The sequence below is a fragment of the Thamnophis sirtalis genome, unplaced genomic scaffold, assembly GCF_051295495.1.
Source record: "Thamnophis sirtalis isolate CommonGarterSnake01/CBP01778 unplaced genomic scaffold, rThaSir2_p1.2 scaffold_2, whole genome shotgun sequence".
NCBI lineage: Eukaryota > Metazoa > Chordata > Lepidosauria > Squamata > Natricidae > Thamnophis > Thamnophis sirtalis.
In genome coordinates this window covers 112,892,257-112,906,995 of record NW_028261382.1, presented here as the reverse complement: position 1 = coordinate 112,906,995, position 14,739 = coordinate 112,892,257, and the positions used below count along the sequence as shown (strand labels likewise).

Genomic DNA, 14,739 nt, shown 5'->3' with positions numbered 1-14,739 from the left:
ATTTTAAAACTGTTTTTTTTTAAAAACTAAGCAGAATGGAAAAAGAGGGAGTAAATAGTGCACAGAGAAGAGGAGATGAGGAATTCTCTACTCAATTAGCCACCTCCAATGTACCACACCCCCATTGGGCGTGGCACGACAAACCGCGGTCCACTAAAGCGTGCCCGATTAAAGCGCGTACCTGACGTCATCAGCAGCGCGACAAATACGACCACGGAGATTTTAAAAAGCGATTTTAAAGCAAGCCGATTCACGTAAAGGTAAGGGTTAGGTTTAGGTTTAGGGTTAGGTTAAGGGTTAGGGTTAGGGTTACGTTAAGCGTTAGGGTTAGGTTTAGGGTTAGGTTAAGGGTTAGCGTTAGGTTTAGGGTTAGGTTTAGGGTTAGGTTAAGGGTTAGGTTTGGGGGGGTTAGGGTAAGGTTTTTGCTTTAATTTTAAGTTTACCGCTCACAGCGTGATGTTTTCGTCGCGCTGTGATGACATCAGGTACGCGCTTTTGTCGAGCGCGCTTTAGTCTACCGCGGTTTTGTGGTGGAACCCCATTGGGGTCCCAAGTTAGTTGGCCCAGCCATGTTTTCAAAGCCTTTCAGAAAGCCAGAAGGATGGGAGCAGATCTGACCTCAACGGGCAAAATGTTTCAGAGGAAGCCATGGCAGAAAAAAACTCTTCTTCTGGACAGACAAAATTCCTTGGGTGATGGTTACCATAGCATGTCCCTTGTGTTGATATGAGTGGATGGGCTAATCCCATCGGGTGAGCTGGTTTCTTGGATAGCCTATGCTGTTGGTTTCCTAATCTGGCCTATTTTGTTGGGCTGACATCAATTTTCCTTCTGTTCTTTTAGGGCTATTCTCTATTTTCTCAAACCATATTTTTCTGTAATTTCTGCCACCGCCCCCCTCCCCCAGTCCCACTTCCATGTAACTACCTTTTGCATGGTCTTTATCCAGTTGATTGGCCACTTTCTTCCATTCTTCCATCTGCTCTTGAAGTGGGTTTATCAGACAGTCAATTAAAGCACTAATTTTGTTGAGAAAACACAAAGAGGAATCAAATCCTGCAGGAAAAGAACCAATCTGAATCTCCCTCTAAGCCGCTTTTCCCACACATGAACCAAAGTCCAGAACTTAGAAAGAATCTTAAGTTCGATTCAATGACAAGCAGACATAAATCAGGGTTAGCAATCCTGTAAGAAAGGATTCATATATTGCCTTAAGGCTGCCTTTAGAGTAAATGACAGGCTGTTTGAGATTGAGAGGCTGGGGAATTCTGGGAGTTGAAGTCCAGACGTCTTAAAGTTGCCCCGGGTGAGAAATACTGGTCTAGCCCAAGGCCACTCAATGCAAGAGTGGCGAGAAAGGCCCACACTTAACCTTTCAGTGGTGGGTTTGCAAACAGGAATGCTCAGGACAAAGACATTACCGGGATGAATCACATGCTAAATCTGATTTAATTACACAGGCATGTAATCTAAGTTCAATTACTTACAGTTAATTTGATGATTTGCCATTATCTGATAATTTTCCCATCTGCTATGTTAAGAAAAATGACAGTTTTGTGGCATCCCTGCAAGAAGGCTACAAGCCAAATCTGAAACTCTAGGGAGGCTCAATCTGTGCATCCTGGCTTTTTGGGTATGAAGCACAATTGAGATTTGCAAGCAATACTTCCCTAATTTCTGTCTCAATCTCTGAATCATTACGCAAGAACAACTCCCCAATTTATTCAAGAGTTACCAGAAATAGGTCCCGCCCGGGGGGGGGGGGGACAGACTGTTTTTGCAAGACTAATCAATGTTCTCAAAAAATGGAAATCACGCGTTTTGCCATTCTTCACCCACTGCTGAGTTATAGCGATGTCTGAAACAGGAATTCCTACTTTGAAAATACAGAGCCAGCAAGCCTGACTTCTCACGAGGGACCGTTCAATTTTCCCCTTTGCAAAGCCCAATTTGTACAGTGAGAGAAAAATGAAAGGGTGTTCCCAGCCAAAAAAAAAATGGGAGGTTAGATGGAAATCAGCCCCAGTAAACATCTTAATATGGTCCTGAATGAAAAAGACTTGAGTACCAATTAAATTCTGAACGCCATCCAGAATCTAATGAAACTCTATTTCCAGACTGTCAGCTCGCAAAATGCATAACTCACCTTGAAAACTGCCTGAGCTTGGATTCAATGCTTCGATGTCTCATGCACATTCTGGTTAAAGCAGAGCCAATTTCTCTGGTAGCACCTGAAAAAGAACCAAAAATAGAAATGGCCTTAAGCATATCAAAAACTGCATCACGCGTTCAATCTGGCAAAGAAAATAATAATTTAAAACACTGATCTGACTGAGGGTATGAAGCATTCGAGTTCAAGAACCTGACCAAGCCTTATGGGGCGGGGGGGGGGGGGACCCTACAGAAATCCATTAGCATTGTTATACAAATTCTTGCATCCTGCTGAGACTGATAACTGGATAACACAGAATCAGCCTAAAAGGAGGTGCATTTTGATGTATGTGGAATTGGAAATAAAATATGAAACTTATGAGAGCCAATTTGGTGTAGCGGATAAAGATCAGGGACTGTGAGTGTTACTCATGCCTTATACCCAAAGCCAGGTGGGTGATTTCACGCCAGTCACTTTCTCTCAACCCCAGGAAGGAGGCAACGGCAAACCACTGCGGAAAAACCTTGCCAGGAAAACTGCAGGGGTTTAATTTAGGCATTCTTAGAGAACCAGACACGACTGAATGGAGGAAGAAAAGAAAAAAAGGAAAAATAGATTTGGGTTGAGATTATATTTTTGAGAGTTATCCCTCCAAATTATTTGAGTGTGATGCAATGAGTGTGGATAGCAAAAGAAATATATATATATTTAAAAAATATAATGAAATAGCTTACAAATAAAATTTCATCCAGCACTCCAGTGTTAATAGAGCAAGCAAGTCAGCTTATTTCAACAGTCAGACTTCCTCAAACTAACGCTTCTCAGATGTCTGGATTACATTTTCCATAATGATCATTTAGCTTGGTCTTGCAAGCTGGGGGACTATAAAAATTGAAGTCCAACACATTTGGAAGATAACTCTAACCCTAACCCATCTTTCTAACCCACATAAAAAAAAAATGACACACACTTAAGAATTCTAAAGTTGTCAAGTATCAGGAACATAAAACAGAAATAGGAAATGAGACAAATTAGATCATATTTTATAGAGCTGCAAAGTATCTAATTACTTAGTTGCTCTTTGTCTATGAGATGCATGCATCCCCTTCTCATTCAGAAATGAATTCACAAAAACTCCAGGTTCCTACTGCACCAACTCAGAAAGCTCAAATTGCCCAAAGAGCTGCTGATACAGTTCTACAGAGGAATTATTGAATCTGTCATCTGCACCTCCATAACTGTCTGGTTTGGCTCTGCAACCCAACAAGACAGACACAGACTTCAGAGGATAATTAGAACTGCAGAAAATACAATTGCTACCAACCTGCCTTCCATTGAGGACCTGTACACTGCAAGAGTCAAAAGGAGGGCTGTGAAAATAATTACAGACCCCTCACATCCTGGACATAAATTGTTTCAACTCCTACCCTCAAAACAACACTATAGGACACCACACACCAGAACAACTAGACACAAGGACAGTTTTTCCCCCCCCAGAATGCCATTACTCTGCTAAACAACTAATTCCCACAACACTGTCAAATTATTTACTAAGACTGTATTACTATTATTCTTCTCATCCTTACTATTATCTATCTCTTCCCACCGATGACTATAACCATGTTGCTTGTATCTTTACAATTTATATTGTTTTATTTGTTTCCTAGTTTGATTTGATCGCTTATTAGTAACCTATGACTATCCCCAAGTCTTGTATCTTATGATTCTTGATGAATGTATTCTATTTTATTTTTCTTTATGTACACTGACAGTATATGCACCAAAGCCAAATTCCTTGTGTGTCCAGTCACACTTGGCCAATAAAGAATTTTATCCTATCCTATCCTATCCTATCCAGCCTAGAAACTATATATTTGATTGCACATAACATGGACGTCAGCAGTAGATGGCACTGTTTCGAAAGGACGTGAGAACTTAGCTAGAACTGCCTTGCTGAATCAGTGGAAAAAAATAGACTTCCTTGAAGGAAGATCAGAGCATAACCAAGACAATCCAACCCTTGTTTATTATAAGCATGTCAAGAAATATGACTTATGATTGTATATAGATCTCATCCGGCCACTGACACTTCCCCCCCCCCCCGAATCTGTTTTGTAAGCATTCCGTTTTTGCCCTAGCCTCTCCTTGTCTTCATGTTAACTATGAAAGATTGCAAAGCCATTGAAGTGAATGCAGTGCCATTAAAGAGTGCCACAAAGATACCATAAATTCCTTCTTATGTAGGCAAGTAGGGTCCTTCTTCTGAGGATTTCTAGACAATTTTATATGCTTTTTTGTTTTCACACTCCCAGACCTATTCTCATTTTTCCACAGATGGGTAATTTCAAACTCTAGAAGACAGAGGAATCTCTACTGTTTTCTCTAAATAGTTTGGATTTTTGATGCAACTGCTATGCATTGAGAAGGCAGCAGCCACGGACCTAAGGATTCTACAGAAAACACTCAAAATAGAATTCACAATTCAATTAATTTAAAACAGATGGTGATGAGGAAGATCAGAAGAAGAATGATGACATTGGTGAGTTACCAAAACTCAGAAGCTTTGGGCATTAAGGGGCTGCCACAAAGAAGAGGGGGGCAACCTATTCTCCAAAGCACCTAAGGCTGGGCAAGAAACAACGGATGGAAACTAATCAAGGAGAGAAACAACCTAGAACTAGGGGGGGGGGGGGGCGGTCCTGCCAGCTAGAACAATTCATCAGTGAAACGACTTGCCTCCAGAACATTTATTTTGGGTTTGGGACAATGTGTTGATATAAACACAGCTTCTCCCAGTACATTCAAAATATAGTTTTCAAAATGGGACAGAATAAATGTGTATTTACACAATTTACCAGCTGAATCTCTGATCACTTTGTTGTATTGTCGACCCAATCACGGATGGTTTAAGACAAGCACAAACCCAAATGATTTCAGAGGGTAGAAGTCTGAATGTGATAAGACGGACGGACGGATGGAAGGAGTTTGACTGCTGCAAAACAAGCCATTAGGTTCTACTAGCATCACATTTTATTAGAGGGATGTCCCTGAGGACCTCAATAGATGGTAGAAGAACATCTTGAGAGAAGGAAAAGATTAGTCCACCAGACTGACAAATGCTTTCTGATTGGTTACATCTACCCTGGCACCCATTTTATGAATTTGTAGATTTTCTGAAGCATTGCAAATGGCTCCACTAACCATCTACTATCACCCTTCTGCTTATGACAGTTGAATGCAATTGGATGCATTTTCACCTACGGCAACTGATGGAAAATTGTTGTTGTTTGCTGAAATGGGCAGCTATAGAATAGATAGATAAGACAAAATACTTCCGGCGTAAAAGCACCCTGCAAAACTGCTGTCACTTCTGGCTAATCATCATTCTTTAAACTGCTCTAATGCTCGCACTAAAAGAGGGCTCCCACATCTATTTGCTTAGAACAGCCCCACTGAGTTCAAAGAGTCGTATATTCAGGATATGCGCATACAAGAGTGTAGGCAGAGTCAACTGCATTGTCAAACGATGTGTGGTATTCTTTCACTTTGCTGTTTTAGTTATTTACAGCTTTAACACCAGAAGCTTCAAAAAGTTAAGCAATAAAAAGCCCACAGCTAAGAAGGATGTGCATTTATTTCGTTCTGCCTTCCCTTCACCATTCATTCTCTTCCCCTCTCCCCACTGTGTCATTAAAATTTTATCTTGTATCTTTAAAATTTATACTGTTTTGTTTCCTAGTATAATTTGTTTGCTTATTAGTAACCTATGACTATCATCAAGTCTTGATTCTTGATGAATGTGTTCTACTTTATTTTTCTTTATGTACACGGACAATATAGGCACCAGAGACAAATTCCTTGTGTGTCCAATCACACTTGGGCAATAAAGAATCCTATTTTATTCTATCTTTTCAGCCTGTTAAATGCAGGCAAAAAAATCCAGAGAATAGGAAGATGAACTGAATGCAAGCCTTAAAACACAAAATAAATATCCTCTGAAAACATTGAAGGCTCAACTCAAAAGATTGCAGTGAATACCAACTTTCCTTCCCTCCCTTCCCACTTACATTATTACTGGATCCCTAAACATTTTTCCAACGCTTGGCATTTCTACCCGAGTGTGTTTCAAACACAAGCACTTTGTTTAACCAGCCATGCCCCAGTGTACACTAACCCGTCCTTTATAAATATTGCATCAAGATAAAGGCAATGTTAAAACAGCTTACATTCTCCGTATCTACAGCTGGACAGCTTTGCCATGAAAGGGGAACCCAAAACATAACCGTGTGCGTGTCTACTTATGAATTTATTATGGCTTTCCTCCCATTAAATTGGACACAGGATTTGGGGGAAGCCCAAAGTCTATGAAAGGGATAAGAGATCCATCAGGAAGGTAGGGTTCCTCCCTCACTTTTGCGTTTCCGTGCCTGGTTTTTTTTTTTAAAAAACTTTTGTTTCCTGTAAAATGGTTGCAAAGGGCTGAGGTAAATTTCCTTCCATTCTTTTGCCACTGGCTAATATGGGAAGGCCAAGAGAGAAGGGCTGCAGACACTGTACGGTGACAAGAGAATGTTCCGGGCAGGGCTTGGGATTCACTTACGTTTACCACCGTTTCGACACTGTGAGCGCGTGCCTTCCGCATATGCATGCAGCCTTCCGCGCATGCACTTTGGTTGTGCATGCAACGTGCATGTGTGCGGGCGGCGTTGAAAATAGGACATTTTGGAGCCAGGGTGGGTAGGCATGTCCACTCGCAGTTCGCCCCTACCACTTGGGAGAACTGAATACCACCTCTGGTTCCGGGTTACCAACCTCCAGATGAAGAATCAACTTTGTCTGCTTGTAGGATGTTCAATGGGGAGAAAACTCACCCAAGATTCCTTTCTTTGGTGTCCTAGATGCTCTCTGAGCCTGATGGTTTTCTTGCAGACATTTCACTACCAAACTAGGTACCATCATCAGTGCTAGAAGTCATGGTGCTCTCTGAGCTTGCAGACATTTCATTAACAAAGTAGTGGGCTAGCACTGAGGATGCTATCTAGTTTGGTAATGAAACGTCTGCAAAAACAACCCCGTCAAGCTCAGAGAGCACCATGGCCCTCTAGCACTGATAATATTACCTAGTTTGGTAATGAAATGTCTGCAAGAAAACCATCAAGCTCAGAGAGCACCAAGGACCCCACAGTTTAATCCTGAGCTACAGATATCCTCTTCTATCACTATTCTTCATAGGGGAAATCAGGATCATATAATCTCTGATTGAATCAACACTACAATATTTAATGATGGCTGATTTTCTTTTTCTCTGTGCATATGAAAGCCAGCACGTTGTAATTTGGGAACATTCTAGGTCAAGATGACCTAAAATTTGCTCCAGCCCATTAATGATTCAGGAAACAAATTCATCACAAGAAGAAAAAAGCTATGCTTCTATCTTTTGGCACATGCTTAACAGACCTCATAAACCATTTTCTGGGAGAATTATACAATGGCCTGCCACCTCTTGCCAATAAACTGTCCATTACTGTAATAAAAGGAACTTCCAACCTACAGTTAAGGGGGGTTTGATCTTGGCAAGAGGAAGTTGCTCAAAATTCAGACTGCAGAACTGAAGGAAAGGGATTTGAAGGATGCACCTGCTGTTTAGAATTAGCTATTATTATTATAGAAAACTCTTTGCTTTAGTGCTAAACTTCCAGCTGGTCAGTGCATCTTTCAATTTCTGTTTTTGCTTAAGATCTGCGTGACTTCACATGGAAGTCCACCATTTATTTCTTAATTTATTAAAGATGGGGAATCAAATAAACACAAATTGTCCTTGACTTACGTTGATAATTAGGACCAGAATTTCCGCGGCTAAGCAAGGCAGTTAAGGGAGTCCTGCTTCATTTTGCAACCTTTTTGCCATGATTATTAAGCAAATCAGAGTTGTTTTTGCGGTGATTTGTTGTTGTGAATCAGATAGTCATTAAGTGAATCCCCTCATTGATTTTGCTTGTCAAAAGCCAGCTGGGTCACAAAGGTGATGACGTTGTCCCTGGGATGTTACTGCCATCATAAATATATGCCAGTTACCATGTCACTTTTTCCAGTGCCAACGTTAACTCAGAACAGTCGCTAAATGGATGGTTGTAAGTCAAGGATTACCTGTAATACAGTTCCAATTGTCCTACTTGGAAGGGAAAAGAGCATCTGCAGGCATGAAATGAATTTATCACAATGAAATGCAACGTCCTCGTGCTAAAAATTAAGGAAGGTTTTTTTTAAAAAAAAAAGCTTTCAAGGAACTAAGTGGGGAGATGCAAAATGTTTTTTTTTTTTTTAAGTTTGGAAAAATCAAGACTGTTCCTCTGAGCTAAAAACCTAGAAACCGACCCAAGTTATAACCCCTTCAAATCTTCCCAAAATCACAGCTGGCTTTTTAGATTCCTGGCTGGCCTATACGTTGTGTGCCTTTTTAAAAAGGCATTATTCTCTACCATTAGCCAGTAAAAAGAGTCGACGCTGGATTCATCCCTGCGGCTTCTGGCGGGGACCAGCAGGGTGAGATGGAGAAAGTGGCACTTATAAAACCACACGTTCAGACTACGAGGCACCATTTTGGATTCTACTGCTGTGAAGGACAGGCCTAGACATGACATCAGCGATGTACGCCTGCTGGGTGCATCGCATAATACGACTGATAACCCTCTTTCAGGTTCCATTCTATAAAAAGGCAAAAAAAATCCAGGCTGCTTTGTAAGTTGAGCGTCACAGAATGGGCTCCCTGCGTCTTGGCCTGGTTTTGATCAATGCAATAAAAACTAGGTTGCCTCACTTTCACGCGCCTTCCTGTCTAAAGGGTGGCCACCTGCTTCTTCCTTAGGAAGGGGGGAAAAACCAGTTCACAGAAAGGGATATTTCTTCCTAGACTTGCGTTGTATGAACCCATGCTGTGCAGGCAGTCCTTGATTTACAACCATGTGTTTAGTGACCGTTCAGACTGTTGCGGTGGCCTAAAGGTGGAGCTCTCGCCTCACAATCTAGAGGCTGTGAGTTCGATCCTAGGTAGAGACCGTGGCACGACAAAACCGCACTCGACTAAAGCGCGCCCGATTAAACCACGTCACTGACGTCATCAACAGGGCGACAACAGCGAGTGCGGAGAAAGTAGGGCGCTTTAAATAGCGCTTTGAAAGCAAGCCGATTCAAGTTAAGGTAAGGGTTAGGTTTAGGGTTAGGTTAAGGGTTAGGGTAAGGTTAAGGGTTAGGGTTAGGTTTAGGGTTAGGTTAAGGGTTAGGATTAGGTTTAGGGTTAGGTTTAGGGTTAGGTTAAGGGTTAGGATTAGGTTTAGGGTTAGGTTTAGGGTTAGGTTTAGGGGGGTTAGGTTTAGGTTTAGGGGTTAATTTTAGGTTTAGCGTTTACAGCGTGCTTCTGTTTCCGCGCTGTTGTCGCCCTGTGATGACGTCAGCTACACGGTTTCGTCGAGCGCGCTTTAGTCGAACGCGGTTTTGTGGTGGAACCGGTAGAGACAGCTATTTCTCTCTGAGAATTTATTTGCTGAATAAAATTCCGCACTGGCAACAGGAAGAGCATCCGGCCAGTAAATACTCTGCTCATTCAGTTTGCCCAGACTCTACCATATTAGAAATTATGGAGTCATTAAAAGGAGATGATGATTTAGTGACTGTTCAAACAGCACTAAGTAACTTACATTTGGTCCTCATACCTACAACCCAGCGGTGGGATTCACTTACCTTCCCTACCAGTTTGCAAATGTGAGCGTGTGCATGCACAGTGCTCACGCATTACGTTGGGGCAGGTGAGCGGAGCCTCCAGCAGCAGCCGCTACCTGTTTGTCCAAACCAAAGATAACCGGCTGAATACCACCTCTGCTACCACCATTGCAAGCATCCCCATAGTCATGTGATCAAAATTCAGGCATTTGGTAACTGGCATGTATCTATGACGGTTGCAGTGTCCTGGGTGACACGTGATCGCCATTTGCGACCTTCTGACAAGCCAGGTCAGTAGGGAGAATCTGGATTTGCTTAACGACCACATGATTTATTTTGCAACTGCAATGATTCACTTACCAACTGGAGCAAAAAAGGTGATACAATCTGGTGTGGCTCACTAACCTTGCTTAGCAATGTAAATTCTGCTTGTAAGGTGAGACCATACCTCTATTAGGATCTAAAGGTTTCGTTGCAATAGTACAATTCATTATTTATACTTATCCAAAGTGTATATATAGGGGATCATTCAAAACTAGCGAAAGGATCCACCAAAGTAGATCATGCAACATGATCAAAATGTCCCGGAAACAATCTTTCTCTTTCCCTTTCCCTTTCTGTCTGACTTACAGGTGTGTTGTGGCCCGCCAGCGCAATTGGCAGCAGATTCGGAGAGTGAGGCGGTTGGGGAGGAACATGGGCCAGTCCTGAAGGCTGGGGAAGGCTCTGATGAGGGTTCTGTGCCGGAGGCAGAGAGGGGGCCAGAGCCGTATGCCAGTTATCAGTTGCCTTCAGAGTCAGACATTAATGAGAGACCAACAGCTGGAGCCTGTTTCCAGTGTGCGCATGCGCAGAGTTGCCAGACAAAGGGAACAGCTAAGGAACAGGGGTCGACTTGGGAGTAAGGCCACAGGTTGACGATGAATGGCCCCTCCTAGAGGAAATAAAAGAGGAGCGAAAGGGGAATGGAGTTTGCAGGAGACAATTAGTTCTCTTAGTTCGCTTAATTGGTTCGTGACCCTCCGAGACGCCTTGCCAGGTTTTGCAGATATCCGCCTGGCAACTCTCTAAGCCAGATAAGGTCTGTGACTGTAAATCCTCCCTTGCAAGACTTTGCTGGATGTGAATGAGCAGAATTCACAGTCAATTAATAAAAGGTTTTTTGTCGGGCAAGGAGTTTGCTTCATTCTCTTGGGAAGCCTCGGTCAGAATAAGGTGGCGGCTCTGCAGGCAGGCTGGGAATGAAAAGAGCAGCCACTTGATTGGGTGGCTTAGATTTTTGCGTTGGCATAATTTTTATACATCGCCCAGCAGCATAGAAGAATCTGAAAGGCAATTGCACCATAAAAGGTTTCTCTAGTCTAGCAAGAGGAAGATGCACCACATTCAATTCTAACCACTTCAACAGGAATTCTCTCCATGCTTCAAGAACTGAATACTGTAAGTTACGTGGCAGAAGGGAAAATAATTGCTACTACAGCATTTCTCAGTTACAGCCAAGTTGTGTATTCTTGTGTACTTTTCCAGCCTCCAACCCCAAACAGCGGTTGATAAATTGTTCCCCTAAAGAAGGACCTTAGGAGAGGAGGAGAAAGGAGCAACAAAATGCTCTTCAGATTTATTTTTTAGGACATGTGCACTAAATCAAGATTTGGATGGATTCCTGAAGTAATTAAGTGCAACCGTTCCTCTACCAACCTCAGCATCAAAAAGAAATGTTAGCTGTTTACATGGTCTGGTGTCATCAAGACTAATTTAAACCCAGACAACGGCAAGTTATTAAAGGGATCACAGAGGCCTCTAATGTTCAGTGAAGGTATCTCAACAAAATCAAGGTTATATCAAAAGGCAACAATAGAATAATAGAATTGGAAGGGACCTTGGAAGTCTTCTAGTCCAACACCAACACCAACACCCCTGCACATGCAGGAAATCGTACACCATTCTAGACAAATGGCTGTCCAATGTCTTCTTAAAAGCCTCCAGTGATGGAGGACCCACAACTTCTGAAGGCAAGTCCTTCCACTGGTTAATTGTTCTCACTGTTAGGAAATTTCTCCTCAGTTCTAGGTTGGTTCTCTCCTTGATTGGTTTCCATCCATTGCTTCTTGTCCTGCCCTCAGGTGCTTTGGAGAACAGGTTGACCCCATTGTCTATGTGGCAGCCCCTCAAATATTGGAACACCCCTCAGAGAGGGTTCGCAATTTGGGAGTCCTCCTGGACCCACAGCTGACTCTAGAACACCATTTGTCAGCTGTGACCAGGGGGACCTTTGCCCAGGTCCGCCTGGTGCACCAATTGCAACCCTACCTGGATCGGGAGGCCCTTCAGACAGTCACTCACGCCCTTGTGACCTCAAGACTGGATTATTGTAATGCGCTCTACATGGGGCTGCCCTTGAAGAGTGTTCGAAGACTCCAATTAGTCCAGAATACAGCCGCGCGAGCGATTGTGGGTACACCAAGGTACACCCACATTACACCTATCTTCCGCGAGCTGCACTGGCTACCTATTAGTCTCCAAATCCGCTTCAAGGTGCTGGTCGCTACCTATAAAGCCCTACATGGCATCGGACCTGGGTACCTGAGAGACCGCCTCTTGCCAATTACCTCTCTCAGACCAATTAGATCGCACAGGTTAGGTCTCCTCCGGATTCCATCTGCCAGCCAATGTCGGCTGGCGATTCCCCGGGGGAGAGCCTTCTCTGTTGCAGCTCCGGCCCTCTTGAACGAGCTCCCTGTTGAGATCCGGACCCTTACTACCCTCCAGGCCTTCCGCAAAGCCACCAAGTCCTGGCTGTTCCAGCAGGCTGGGGGAAGCTGAGAAGCATCTACCTCCACAGAAATTGTGAATGTTGGTTTTGTTTTTAATATGTTGTCTTTGTCTCGTTTCCGGTTCTACCACAAAACCGCGGACGACAAAATCGCGGTCGACGAAAGCGCGTATGTGACGTCATCACAGCGCGACGAAAAAGATCAAAAAAGATCAAAAAATGTAAAAATAAAGCTAAAACCTTCCCCTAACCCCCCCAAACCTAACCCTAAACCTAACCCTAAACCTAACCCTAAACCTAACCCTAAACCTAACCCTAAACCTAACCCTAAACCTAACCCTTAACGTAACGAAAAACCTAACGCTAACCCTTAACCTAACGCTAAACGTAACGCTAACGCTCTAACCCTAACCCTAACCCTTAACCTAACCCTAACCCTAACCCTAACCCTTACCTTTATGTGAATCGGCTTGCTGTAATTTAATTTTTATTTCAATTTTTCGATCTTTTTCGTCGCGTTGTGATGACGTCACATATGCGATTTCATCGACCGCGCTTTTGTGGAACGCGCTTTTGACGGGTCACGCTCGTTTCCCCCTTTCCCTTGTCTTTTGTGAGCCGCCCGGAGTCCTCCGGGAGTGGGCGGCATACAAGACAAATAAATAAATAAATAAATAAATAAATAAATAAATAAATAAATAAATAAATAAACAAACAAACAAACAAACACTGCTATCATGTCATCCCTGGTCCTGGTCTAACCCACATTGATAAAAATAAGCATCTTTGTTTACAGAAGGAAGACATTTCCTTCAGAAACACCTCTAGCACTAAGAGGTGCTATATAATTTACTCTCAAGACTTTACAGTCCCAGAGTTTACATTCTAACAGGGGTTGGAAAAGAGCAACACTACATTACAGGTGCTGCCAATAAATTGAATTATCTGCCCCTCACTTAAGGGAGCTTGTTCTGAAGCATTATAATGGCTTTGTCCATCGTGGTACACGGGGACTGTAATTCCTATGCTGTTGGAGAATTTTAATACCTCTAGAGTGCCTCAGGGAAGGTTGTTGCATTGCTCCTGAAGCAAATTCTCCAAATTTATTCCACGCCTTATTAATTTAAATGCACGACCCCCAAGCGTGAGCAGAAAGTAAAGTTCATTTTTTATCCATCGATTTCTTTTGGGGTTAGGTTCAAACCTATGAGATCCACTTACTGCCTCTACAGAAGCCTGCATCTTTCTAACAAAAATAACCAAAATCAATACCTGAGACATCCAACTTCAGAGATAAAAGGGAAGCTTGGAGAACATGGTCCACCTGCTTTAATGGAGAAACTGTGATGGAAAAGGCAACCACAGAATAAACAGATTACAGGTTCTCCCAAACCCTATCTTTGCTATTGCTATTGCTATTGCTGGCCTCCATAGATCAAAATCAGCAGCAAATTGATGGTTTTCCATCAATTAATTTTCTCTACTTGTTTCAATTAGTTAAGGTGAAAATATGTATTAAACTTCCATTAACTCAAGACCTATAAATCTTCCAAAATGCAGGGGAGGGGAGAGGGTTAGGCATCTCAAAGAGATTTCTTCTAAAACTCGTTTCTCTCCTTCTATTGGCCCTCTTCACAAAATTGGAGAATGATGGCATTTTAAACCAGCAGATCCCTTCCAATCTCTAAATAACCCTCCAATTGGTGGTCAACTTAAAATAAAAAACAAAAAACAGACAAACCAGAGTTCTATGTAAGAACTGTCAACGTTACAGCTTATATAACAAAATATAAGTTCTACTAGCTGTAAGTCCTTGACTTCTGTCCAAAATTGAGCCCCAAATTTATGTTGCTGAGTAAGAACTCTGTTAAGGGAGTTTTGCCCCATTTTATGATTTTTCTTGCCACATTTATTATGTGAATCACTGCAATTGTGAAGTAAGGAACAAGGCTGTTAAATGAATCTGTTTTCCCCAATGACTTTGTCAGAAGGTTGCAAAAGGGGATCCCTGACCCCAGGCAACCGTCATAAATATGAACCAGTTCTCAAGCATCCAAATGTAAATCACCTGACCATGGGGATGCTGAAATGGTCGTTA

General features: G+C 42.5%; 1 protein-coding gene across 8 annotated transcripts in view; it reads right to left on the bottom strand.

Annotated features, from left to right (window-relative positions):
* The window catches only part of MTSS1 (MTSS I-BAR domain containing 1), a 166,207-nt gene that overhangs the window by 43,922 nt on the left and 107,546 nt on the right, over window positions 1-14,739 (bottom strand). For all 8 annotated transcript variants that reach the window (XM_087706698.1, XM_087706699.1, XM_087706700.1 and 5 more), the window contains exons 4-5: window positions 2,147-2,231; window positions 928-1,019 (exon numbers count right to left, since the gene is read on the bottom strand). In XM_087706698.1, coding sequence (XP_087562824.1) covers window positions 928-1,019; window positions 2,147-2,231 — 177 coding nt within the window. The remainder of the gene's footprint in view (window positions 1-927; window positions 1,020-2,146; window positions 2,232-14,739) is intronic.